Below are 13,477 nucleotides of genomic sequence, written 5' to 3' on the forward strand. Positions count from 1 at the left end.
AATAGACATTTATATTGGTTTAAAAATAAGAACATATATAGAACTTGATTTCTATATTAGTTAGTTATAATGTTTTTGAATAAGATTATAATATTTTTAGCACATCCATAAAAATTTTTTTAAGTCTATATAAAATTAAAAATATTATAACATGACTCGTTTACATTTATGGATCAATTCAGTGCGGTGAGAAACTTCTTGGGCCATCTGTCAAGGGCATTTTGTGGATATAACAAAGAAAAATAAGAAGGGGCATCAATAAAACGAAAATCTAAAATAAGAACCTTTTCCTAGTAATTTACCTTTGAAGCTTAACCCACATTTATATTTTGAACATATAGTCCGACTAGTATGCCCGAGACAAATGTGTTGTAGCTTATTTTTAGAGAAGTTCATTTTTATTTTCAAACTCAAAAATAACTTTATCTTGATCTATATATGTTTAATGTTGGAGAAGTATAGTTTTTTTTTTATAGTAATGGAAAGAGAATCCTATTTATAGTGTTGAAAACCTAATCATAAATATTCCAGAAGAATTCAAAGATTATATTTTATTTAAAAAATATTTTTATTTTAATTTATTTTTTATACAAGATAAGTGACAAACATGAGATTGGGATCAAAAGGGTTTGATATATCACTTGCAGACAAATATTTTAAGTTGTTTATAATCTAATATTTTTAGCTTGTTTCGATAGGATTTGACTGACCACTACCCACATTTAAGTTATTAATTGGTAGATTATTTGTAAGATCATTTTGATACCATGCTAGCATCCATAAAATTTTAAATCAAATTAATAAAAGTCTATAATAATTTATTTTATTATGCTACTGGTTATGAATATCACCTTAATTTGATGGCTCCTGTTTGAAGCTCATGGTGCTCTAGGCTCTCCCTCGCCCATCATTTCACTTCATGTTCTTCTCATAATTTCTCAATTCGATTTACTATTCTTATTAAATGTCTCTTGGCGGCTCCGATCTCTCTTTGACTCAACTGACCTTTCAATGTTTCCAACTTTCGTTGCTCCTCAATCGATTATTTCCATTAGAATCCATGAATCTTCATTTGGTCCTTCAACCATTTTTCATACCTTGATTTGAAAATAACACATCTTACTTAAATCCCTAAGTAAACATCCAACTATTGATAGACAGAACTAATATATTATTCTTATTCTGGTTTGAAAGTACTCTCCTTTACCTAAGGTGATCACTTGACTATATCTTGTGCAACGCTTCCTACAAGTAGTGCCCATAATTCTAGATATGACTCCTTCTTTAGTACTTCTATCTTCGAGTGCATCAACCAATCATCATATGATCATGCAATATTTGACAAAGAAAAATTATATGAATGACAAAGTCAATAAATGTTTAATCTTGTATGTAGGTTTTTACATCAAGACAATATCTTGAAGTTATGGTCTAAATCTCAACTTCATTTTGTCTTAGACATAGCAAATTATATTTTTTCTATTTTATTTTCCTTCTAAAGATGAAGTCTTAAAAGTCCTCGAGGTGGTCCTTACTCCATCTATGGGCTACTTCTCCACCAGAAGTCTTTAGACACTAATAAGGCCAATGCAGAATAATCAAAAGCCTCAATGACCACCATGGATGCCAAAGAAGACAATGGTAAGAGAAAATCATATAACTAATCATATGCACAAACCAACCAATGCAACTATTTATGAATTAGTGATAGAATGTCTAATCATATGCATAAACCAACTAATGCAACTATTTATGAATTAGTGATAGAATGTCTATTGTGATAATCATGACAAATGAAGTGATATCGGATATCATCGATGCAAAATCAATCGTCCCATATGCTAGTTATGGTAGAAGACATGAGTTGACCCCGAGACAAAGGGCATATAAAACTATATATTCCCATATTAATTTTTAAATTAATAGAGATGTTTTATTGGCAAATGCAAGAAGTAGAAAAAACTTTCTAACATACATTTAAAAGATCCCTTAACACCAATATCCTCATACTCTATCACTATTTATATGGACTAAAATAACTCCCATCAATATTACACCCCCAAAATAACATCTCAAAGGTGTAAACCCAACTATTGACAATTCAAACTGATGATTCAATACATAAAATTTGAGAATATCAAAATAATTTAATTCTCATTTATATACATACTATAAAACTTATAACTGATGTAGTTTATAATCATTCAATATATCAGTTCATAACTCTATAAAATCTAAAGCCAGTTTAAAATTATTAATAATTATTTTTAAATTTATAAGATCAATGAAACACCATAATTATAAAGCCAACTAGTTACCGTAAGTTCACATCAATATAAAAACTTCATATTTAACATTCTAAAATTTGAAAACATAAAAGATCTTTTAACCTTTACAACACACCAATTCAGATTTTTGAACAACATTATAAGTATTCTTTTATAATAACATCATGCTAAATCATCAAAAGCTTACCACAAACTTCTAGCAGTCTACTGCCACAACTCAAACCTAATATAAATATAGGTGACAACAAGCTAACTTTAAAATTTTATGTAGAAATAAGGTGAGCTACAAAGCTCATATTATATAAGGATCAAGATGCAAAGCATATATTCAAGAGTCATAGTTAGCATTTCATATGATTCATACTTAACAAGGAGCAAAGAGCAATATATATATATATAAAAAAAAAAAGCATGAGATGGAGAGGCATATTGGTCATTTCATTTGATTTTAATGATATCAAAAGAATATATAACAATTTATGATCATATTAAGGTCAACATATAAGGTATGATTTCAAAAGTCATATTTGATAATTCATTCAATTTATTGATAATAAAGGAGCAAATGATAACATATGAGTAGATCAAGGTCAAAATACAAAGCGTGATATCAAGAATAGAGTCAAAATTATTATTTCATTTGATTCCATTAACATTAAAGGAGCATGGTAAAAAATATAAGGCATGATCTCAAAAGTTTTATTGGTTATTTTATTTGATTTTAGTGATATCAAAATAGCATATAACAATATATAATCATATCAAGGTCAAAATACAAGAAATGATCTCAAGAATGTAGTTATATTTAATATTTTATTTAAGAGTGTAGTTATATTTGATAGTTCATTCGATTCATTTATATGGAAGGAGAATATAACAAAGTATATAACGACATATAAGTAAATCAAGATCCTAATGTAGAACATGAGGTCAAAAGACATATACATTCGATTCATTAATATCAAAGGCGCATATAGCAACACATAAGTATATCTTTTGAAATTATATGAAATATATATATATAGTATAGTAGGATTATAACATAATATTATTCATTCATTTTGGGATGATCATTAACATTAGGTTCTTAGGTTCCTACGTTTGAGAGCTTCATTCACCTATGTTTGGATAAAGTCATCGGACCCGATAAGAGCATCATAAGCTTTACACATAACTTTTTTTTTTTTTTTAACAATGGTTTATAGTATCTCACAAATATCAGAGTATAATAAAAATATTCTAATTAAGAAAATAAGAATGTATCAGAAGTATACGTGAGACAACAAAAATATATATGTGCATATATAAAATAATATTAAGTTAACATGAATATATCGATTATAACAATCACCAATAAATAAGAGATGAAAGAGATTTTAAAGTTGTAATATGAGACTCATTTAAGGAAAAAATTTAGTTGAAAATAGATTTCAATCATATGGAACATAGTTAGTGTAGTGGGATCATGACACAACATATGTCTAGAGCTTGGCTCCATAAGTGTAACATATTCCCTTTTTATTTTTTTTAAATCAAAGTATCACATAAACACCATAGTATAAATAAGGATGTTTTGATTAATAAAATAAAAATATATCATAAGTACATGTGAGACAATAATAAAATACATGTGTACTTATGGAGAAGTATCAAAACTAACTTAAACATATACATGGCAAGAGATAATGACTAAGAGATAAAAATGTTTAAATTAACAACATCAGTCTCATTTGAGGGAGGATTTTAGCTAAAATCAAGTTTTAAAAGCTAGAAACAATAATTAATAAATTTGCAAATCAATATGTTCTGATAGAATCGGTAAGGTAAGTTACACTAGATATTTGGATAGAAAATCGTGCTCCAATTTATTCAAAAAAAATATTATTAAAAAGATATAGGCATTTATTTTTATAAAAAAATAGTTTTGTATAAATTAGAGTTATTAATAGAAATTTACAAATAATTGAATATAGATAGGTTAAAATCATCTTACCTATCTTTAGCAGAATTCAAGGGATCAATTGAAACAAATATTTAGATAAACATTTATACTTTAAATTATTTAAATAAGACTAAAGAAAAGATATCAGAGTCTAATTTCCAACAAAAGAGATTTTGCTTAATTCAGAGTTTTATAAGAAACAACATAATTGAAATAAGATAGATAGGTTAGGTCATTCTATCTCTGTTTGATAGAATTGAAGGGATCAATTAAAATAGATGTTTAGATAAGTATTTATAATTTAAATTATTTAAATAAGATATTAAAATAAAGATTTAAGAGTCTAGTTTCCAAAAAAATAGGTTTTGCCAAATCAAATTTTATCCAAAATATTACAGTTAAAATAAGACAGAATAAATTTATAGCTCAATCGAGTTTGATGCTATTAGAAAGGGCAAAGCTCAATAAATTATTCATAAACAAGGAGGAATAAAGATAATAATCACTATAAGAAAGGACAGAATACTTGCTTTAAAATCTAAATCGGTAATGATGTTGAACAAGTCCAAAATCCTTAGGCAAAAGCAAAAAGACTTTTTTTTTTTTTTTTTCTTTTCCTTCAATTCTTCTCTTCTTCAAATTATTTTCTCTTCTCTAGTCAAAGATAGATGGCAACAAGACATTAAGTTTTCTAACTTTTGATATCTAATTAATTGAGTTTAGATAACATAATAGTTACAATGTGACAAGCAAATAACAAAAAAACATAGGTATCAACAATGTAGCAAATATTATGGGTGGCACAATCACACATGTCATCTTCTTTTTCTCTTTTCTTTTTGTATTTTTCTCATTCACTAAATATAAAAATTTTCATAAATCACATTCAAATTCAGGTCCATAGTACTAAGCTTTTGATATAAAATTATTTAATATAAATATTATTATATATTTTTTATTATAAAATAATTAAACATTATGAATATTATAAATAATTAAAAAAATAATATTATAATTTTTCCTATAGGACACACAATGATGAATTCCAAGTGCAGGCAATGACAAGAAGACTATGCCAAATATGAAAATACTTTGAACATTCGGTCTAGTTGGGGCTTCCAAGGTCTTGCTTTACTATGGATCTCACCTAGAAATCTTTCTAATCATTGCTAAGGTTTTCACTTTCTCTAACAAGTTGTTTAAATATTATTATTTTTGGATTGAATATACAGATGTCTAAAATATTGTTTCAAGCTCATACAACACTCTATATTGTCTTCACCCTCTTCCCTTCCCAGCAATCTAGTAAACTTAAAAATCTACATGATTTTTTTGTTTATAACCATAATTATTTTTTAGAAAAGACATTCACTTTTCTTTTAGACAAATCAATCTTTAATGATAGTTTCAAGCTACAGCCAAATGGATCAATGAAGGTGATCTCAGTACAAATTTCTATCACTCTTTAGTTTCTATCCAAGGTAGAACCAACATTATTCACAATATATAAAATGACTCAACTATTATCACTAATTCAAATAATATTTGTTTTGATTTTAAATGTTTTACTTCAATCTTTAGAATGATAATCTTAATACTATTTCTAACCCCCCTTTGTTGGCCTTCCTTGGCAGGTTGGTGTATTTTAAACCAATATAAGAAGACACAATTATCCTTCTTTTCAGTCACACTAAGTATATCTTTCCTTTTATGTGTCTTGCTACTCTTACTTATCACACCAAAGAAAATAACTCCCCTCAGCTCTTAACATTTTTAATCAATTTCCAACAAACTTAGAACTTGATAGAGTCCCATTTTGTCACAAGCTAGTAGGGTTGTATTTATTGATTATGTTTTTAGCTCCATTTTGATTCACTCTCTTAGTGTTACTTGGATATTCAGTGATATTTTAATAATATCATTATAATTACTAGAAATTCTTTTTTTTGTTTTGGAATAACAAACCTAATTCTAAAGGCTTGCATCATCTTGCATGCAACACTCTGATCCTCCCCAAAAGACCTATAGGATCATGATATCAAAAGCTTACATCTCATATATATATATATATATATATATATATATATATATATATATATATATATATATATATATATATATATATATATATATTATATGTGAGGATTACCATAACGACAGATCTTGATCGGATAAGAGATTGATGGAACTGACGGCTGGGATCATCTGATATTTTTAAAATAATAAACGATTAAATCCACAGCACGACCCCTCTAACCACGTAAGCACTGAACACCAATAGCCTGCCACGTCAGTCGCCACCACGCCATACCCACAACGGCCAAAACGAGGAGGACCCGCTCGTCTGTCTTCATCGAAGCCTCGAACGGTTCTCCGACCCGTCTCTCGCTTTCGCCTCTTTCTCCCCTCTAATCACCCCCGCAATTTGTCGCCATCAATTTGTTCTTATCTGGTGAACGGCGTTTGTGAGGCCGGGTATCCGCAGAAACGCCCACCACGCTCGACTTCACCGTCTCGAGCTTAACTTTGGCTGTTTGCTTCCGATGGAGCTCTCCCTCGTGGCTTCTGCCGCTTTCCCGCCGGCCCTCGTCTGTCAGGAGCATCATAGGGGCTCCAAGGTAGAGGAATCGGTCGAATGATCTTTGATTGAGTTGTAATCCCCTGCTTTCATTTGGTGTTCTGTTATGACGTTGCCAATAGCTCCGTTTGGTGTACATGTGGTTTAGGTGATTTTAGTACGAGATAATCTTAGATAGACGTGCGACATAAGCGTGCGCCCGGATCCCAATTCTGAATTGGATTTTGATGCGCTAAGTCTACAGCCAATGGTGACCGATTGACAAGTGAGGTTTCTTTTGTCTCCCCTCTTCTTCTTCTCCGTGCTAGGTTCGTTAGGCCTTTATGCACCACTCATTTCAGCTAGGCTTAGTGTCCGTTCCATGTAAGAACTAGCAGTAAATCTTGTTGCAGTCTGAAGTAAGAAGGATTTCGTGGTCTATTGGTCTGAGTTTAAATGTTATAGAAATATAAGGGAGATCTTATAGCTGATCCTCCCCAGACTTACACAGGAGTCTTACAAATATGCACTGGATGGTCCTTTACAAAGAAACAGAGAATCTTGCAGGAAGCGCTTCTGCCCTTCTCTGTTTTTCACTTGCTTCAAGATTTCTTTCTCTATCATCATCTTATTAAGTTTATATGATTCATGAGGAATGGATAAGCAAAAGATCCCAAATTAAAAATTGTTTGCTCTGAAGTTTATTAAAAATTGTAGCTCATGGAATATTTTCTTATTTTCCTTGCTACCAGGACACAAGAACCTGGAAGAAATTTATATTTTTGTAAATTCATCGGAAGTAACTGTTGGATCATCAAATTCTGAAGTAGTTAGTTTAGCATTTCTGTCATGTGCACTGACAAGACTTTTCAAGACACTTTAGTATATATTTTTTGCTCACCATGATTCTGCCAATTCCAAATTCAGAGTCATAGATATCTTGAAATATTTCAAACATATAGAAAATGCATATGAATATATTAGAAAGAAGCAGGTCGTCTAGAACTATTTCAAAACTCAAAAATAGACAAGGGAATAAAAATCAAGAATCCAAGTTAACATCTCTAGAGACTAACTGAAAATTATTAAACTTCATTTTCAATTTCTGGTTTAACTCAGGTCTTGGAGATAGCACTAGACAGACAAGTCGCAAAAGAAAAAAAAAAAAATGCAAACAAAGGACTATTCAAATGAGGGTGTCTTGTTGCTTCATAACTAGCTATTATTAGGGGCATTAGTTGGATTATATAACATAGTCTGTTCAGGTCCTTCCTATTCAGAAAGATCAACAACTTATCAAAATTATTGGAGAACCAGAAGAAAGATAGACAGATTAGGCATGCAAATCTAGATATTTGAGCTCAGAGTAGTGAGATATGCGCATACCAGAGAGCTCTGGATAAGAATAAGACCTAGATAATTGTTGAGCCTTTTTTTATAGTTTGTAACTCTTGTTTCAGAGATGCACATTTCGATTGAGTAGTTGGAACCAATTTGATGATTTTAAAACTATGGTCTCTTAGTTCGGACCATGGTTATGACTGAATTAATAGAATGCTTGAGCTTATATTCTACCTTGAGTATTTTTTTCTCCGTATCAGGACACTTGCTATCACGTAAGACGCCACCTTAGAATATTCGAAGCATGTAAAATAAGCATGCCACATATCTTGGTACTTGGTAGTACCTTTTAATCACTCATCATGCTAGTTACCCCAATATGGCTTATATAGCAAACAATTTCAAATCTAATGTTACGTTTTTCTGCCTGTATATTCATTACCCACCTCAATTAACTGTGTGATGATTCTGAGTGACAACATGCCACTTATAGGTAAGTGAGGCCTTTATGAGGCAAGTCAGTTCTGAAGCTCTGTTCATTTTTGCTTCTGGTTTATAGTTTTACAACTTCCTAAATTTTGTGGAAGCATGAGGAATTTGCTCTTGTCGATGTTAGCTTATGCATGAGAACATTAAATGTTCAAATTCAAGTGTTCGATTGTTGATTAATGTTGTTAATAGGGTGTAGCACACTTTTGGACATACACTTTCACAATTTTGGTCAATGATGAAGAACCTTTGTACACTTTTTCTCTTTTAATCAGTCTTATTTGTATCTATCTATTACATTAGATGGAATGATTTCTCCTGTGCGGCCAATTTTCATCTGCGTGATTGAACATCAGATCAATACTTGCAATGATGCTCATGCAAATTGCCACTCTGGAGTTATTTATCTATTTGCTTTAGCTGTAACTGCAATACACTGATTTACTTTCGCTAGATATCATCTCCACTACCATCATCTGACAACAATTCAATTTACAGATAGATATAGGTTTGCAATTATCTTTTTCTCTGACCTTCTGATGAAAATTAATTAAGAATGCAGTAGTTTTATTTCAAAGTTGATTTTTTTTGCATTTAATGCTTTTATATACATCTTGCTTGATCAATATTTCTATTTTCTTGATTTAATAATGTTTATATTTTATGATGCAGGAATTTCAAACTCTGCTGCCACTTCATGGTAGAAAACAAGATCCATCAAGATCTGTTTCCATTGAGTTTAATGGACAGCATTTTGAGAATTTCCAGCAATCAATGCCTCTATTGTTACAGAAAACCAAATTAGTGAGACTGTCTCAAATGATTGGAAAACCTGTGCTTGTTGATGTCCAAGGTTTGCAGCTTAGTAGTAGTGTATCATGAATTTATAACCTCTTATTGTTGGTATATTATTTTTGAGATATAAACTTTTTCTGTTGGGATTTATACATCCAGAATGACTGTGTATACAGAAATATCATTTTGTAAATCATGGTTGCTTGTCTATGTGGAATCATAATTTTTCAACCATGGCAATCATTAGGAGGAAAAGAAATTTAGATAACCAATAGTACACACAGAAATCATAATTTTGCTGACATTTAGCACCACCTAGTCTGCTGACAATGCAGCAGTGCTGATTCAGCTAGGTTGTATCCCTCTCCAGCTGTGCTTGTTAAGTTGGAAGAAATGCCATGATAAAGTCACAGCCACTTTTCATTCTTGTATTTGTATATATGCATAGACACATACATGCTTTAATAAATATATATACACGTATATAATAGCTGTAAGAAAAGGATTATAACCAACAAAATGAAGGCCGTGTACTGATGCATGAACAACCCCTATTATTGTGTGATAAACTATGTCGTTACAACTAGAAGATACTAGGACTATCTTTATTAAGAACTTGGCTTTAGTGCACCTAGACTGATAAACTATGTCATTACAACTAGAAGATACTAGGACTATTTTTATTAAGAACTTGGCTTTAGTGCACCTAGACTGACAGAATATTAGTATCTTAATTGCTAAACCTTCACAGAATGTGCAATTCTCAACTGAATGCGTTAAAAGATGCTGTAAAGAAGTTCAATTTTCATTTTTTTAGTTTTCTGTAGCTCTTTCTAGTATTTTTTCTGAAAGAAAAATTTAGGTAATTCAGTGCATCAAACCCAAAATCATAATGAAATGAAACATAACTCTGCAATACTTTCAGCATGACATGTATTCTGTAGCATGTTTGAGTCTATGAGCTGGAAGTAATTCTTATAGAAAATGAAATGAAGATAACACAATACTCAAAAGAATATCTATAACTTATTATTTTGTTACTATATTCAACTAAGCACATCCGTAAGCAAGATCAATGGTAGAGCGAAGGGTGTTTTAATATGCTTTATTGATAAAGTAGCACATTTATGAAACAAAATTTTCGTTGTCACAAAAAGCATGGATGCAACTTTAGGCTATTCTGATCTAATAATTCTATGTGGATTTGTGCATCTTTTCAAATTGACTTGCATCTGTATATGTGTATGGTCAACCCCAAACATTTGGGACTTTTCACCTTTGTTGTTGTCACACACACACACACACATATATATATATATATATATATATATATATATATATATAATTCATATATATATATTTATGTATGTGTGTGTGTGTGTGTTTCATGAAAAGTCTTTTCTTCCTCATCCCCAATCCTATTATTTCAACTGAATGCATATCTCTTTTTGAAACAGGTTCACACCTTGACTCGGTGCTTTTGAGTTTTGGAATTGTGGAGAAGTGTATGAAAAATGAGAAGATACTAAAGTTACTTGCAGAAGGTGAAGACCTTGCTGCTTCTTTACTTTCAGAAGTTATGACGCTCGATGTGTTGCCTTCCCCACATTTGAATGACAAACTCTCTCTCCATGAGGCTGAGATGGATGATTCTTGGGATCCTCTACATATACAAAAGCAGATCTATACCCCAAAGCCTCTGTTGTATTTTGTTGGGAATTCATCTGATACTAAATACTACACGGTACATCCAGATGGAAGGCTCTTGTTTGCAGACAGTGTAGCTCAAATGGAAGATCTGCTGTCAATTGTTACAGAGTTTAGTCTACCAAAACGAACAATAGTTGGCATTAAGCAATTGTTGCTAGTCCCCTACTTCACAAGGTAAATCATTACCTCCTTTTGCTGATTCCCAAACTACTTATCAGAATCACTTATGATTTTTCTGGGACATGGTTTACTTGCATATTGGCATAATTTTATTTTGATTCATTAGACATGCTAAGATATATATATCTTTTATACTTGAGTCTGATGGGGTTTACTTAAAGTTTGGACATTACTTTTAGTTTGGAGCTACATATTTCCTTAGAGCGGCCTTTTGTTTCATTTTTCAATTGTTAAAGATCAAATTGGTTATAGTCCATTTTGGTTTTCCTCTTGAATGATCAACACTCTGACGGATGCAATCAAATATTTTTGTTCTATACAAAATAAAATATCTCACTATGAGACAGGCTAACATATAAATAATCCCAAGCTGGATCATCACATTTTTTTTGACTGCCTTATTTTGTTAGATGAGTAGAAGGTAAACTATGTTACTGACAGTATTGATTGGACCATGATGAATTTAGGCACTAGAACTTGAGATTGGAGCTAGACTTTATTTGGATTGTCAGATTGGATTGATGAGAATTAATGGTTGGCAAAGTTAAATTGCATGAACAACAAAATGAAAAGAAATCAGAAATATAAAAGAAGGAATAGAAAGATTGCAGAGTAAATTACCAAACATTAAAAGCTTTAGAAAACAAAAGGTAACTAACTGAAAAAGAAGAGAGTCTGCCACAATGAAGGAGACACACAAAGGGAGCCTAAAACATTGATGTAACATTAAAGGTCTTTCTCTTTTAACAGTTTACATATTGGATGTAGCGTTCAATAGATTCCTACTTATATACATACAAGTCCACAAGATCACTAGAGTTCCATCAGTTACAAGTGGAAATGTTGTTGTCGGAACATAAGGCCTTTATATGCACCATTATCTTAGTTGTCTTACTTGCCAAGTCTTACAGTTGTGATAATGCATTTTCCTTTCTAAATAACTACTGATCATGTCTATGTATGTCTGCTTTAGTAGCAGGAGAAGCCATGGACGTTCACAAGCTCACAAACTGGTGTCTTCTTCGATAGGCGCTCCTCCGAAGAGGTATAGCCTATTAAATTGATCCAAAATTATGTTAATATACAGTTTTTTATTGCACTTCTTAATCCCCTTTTTCATCTATCCTTCTTTTAATGAGCAGCCCAGATAATATTAAGCTGAAAATGCTGCCTAAGAAGAAAAAGAACCAAAAAGTCGGAAGAGACCTTTATAAGAGGAACTATTTTCATGCATGTGAAAGCCTTCTTTCTGTTATTCTAGACAAGGGGAGCAGCAAATCCGTCCTCTCTCTAAAGAAATCAGCCTCTGCCATTAGCCACCTACTTACACAAATCTCTGCAGGAATTGCTGGTACTGGCCTTGCTGTCATTCTCTCTGTTTTGTGCAAACTGGCTTGGGGAAGGTCACCCTTCTGCTTCTCCAGGCTATTTCATACTGCATTTGGGTTTGGGCTTTTCTGGCTTTCATGCGCCATTAATGGCCTGAGAGACACCATCATTTACATTAGCAGAAACTCAATCAGGCTGAATCTTGAGGAGGAAGAGACAACAAGCATGGTGAAGAGAAGCATGAATAAGATTCTCTTTAGAGCTGCAATTTTGGTAGCTGTGGCATTGTTTAGATTCGCGTAAAGATTCTTGACATGTTCTTATTGCGTAAAGAATCTAAATTTTGCAGTTATTAGGAATATTATCCTGTTAGGTTGTGTAAAAAAAAAAAGTAATTAGTGGTCTAAAACCATGTAAAAAAATTGAGTTTCTTACATGTATCGAGCGACTTGTGTTTGTATTCTCTGTACGGGTGCGATAGTGCACGTGCGTTACACGTGATCATTTAATGACAGCGTTGCGACGTCTGTGATGCTGACTTGTCGCTACGAGTGCCGTGCGTCGCTTTCCTATTGGACGGCCAACGTATATAATTATGGTTGCCCCTGTTTTCTACGTTATGCCATGCGACGGTTACAAGGTCGGCGCGTGGTGTTTTAACGCGCACATATTTATTATATGCGACCGTTGTTCCGTAGCGATAGGTTGATTCGGATTGTTGTTCTTAACGCACGCATACTTATACCGTGCGTTATTCTTGTCTTGTAATTGAGTACGCATAGTAGTTCCATGCGAGCAATAAGAAGGGCCCGGCCCAATAGGTTGTTTGGACCACCAAAAAACCCT

At 32.0% G+C, this 13,477-nt stretch overlaps 1 protein-coding gene across 3 annotated transcripts; it reads left to right on the forward strand.

Moving 5' to 3' along the window:
- Window positions 1-6,610: 6,610 nt before the first annotated feature.
- On the forward strand, window positions 6,611-13,096 carry LOC104000520 (uncharacterized). 3 transcript variants are annotated; one of them, XM_065138965.1, is made up of 5 exons: window positions 6,611-6,848; window positions 9,290-9,470; window positions 10,870-11,296; window positions 12,279-12,347; window positions 12,445-13,096. In XM_065138965.1, the coding sequence occupies exons 1-5, from the start codon at window positions 6,774-6,776 to the stop codon at window positions 12,932-12,934; spliced, it is 1,242 nt and encodes a 413-aa protein (XP_064995037.1). In that variant the 5' UTR covers window positions 6,611-6,773; the 3' UTR covers window positions 12,935-13,096. The 3 variants fall into 3 exon arrangements, with proteins under 3 accessions (XP_064995037.1, XP_064995036.1, XP_064995038.1); XM_065138964.1 differs by having other exon boundaries at window positions 6,616-6,848; window positions 12,276-12,347; XM_065138966.1 differs by lacking the exon at window positions 6,611-6,848 and adding an exon at window positions 6,880-7,073 and having other exon boundaries at window positions 12,276-12,347.
- The last annotated feature ends 381 nt before the right edge of the window (window positions 13,097-13,477 follow it).

Source organism: Musa acuminata, chromosome BXJ3-2 (genome assembly GCF_036884655.1).
Source record: "Musa acuminata AAA Group cultivar baxijiao chromosome BXJ3-2, Cavendish_Baxijiao_AAA, whole genome shotgun sequence".
In the NCBI taxonomy this organism is placed as follows: domain Eukaryota; kingdom Viridiplantae; phylum Streptophyta; class Magnoliopsida; order Zingiberales; family Musaceae; genus Musa; species Musa acuminata.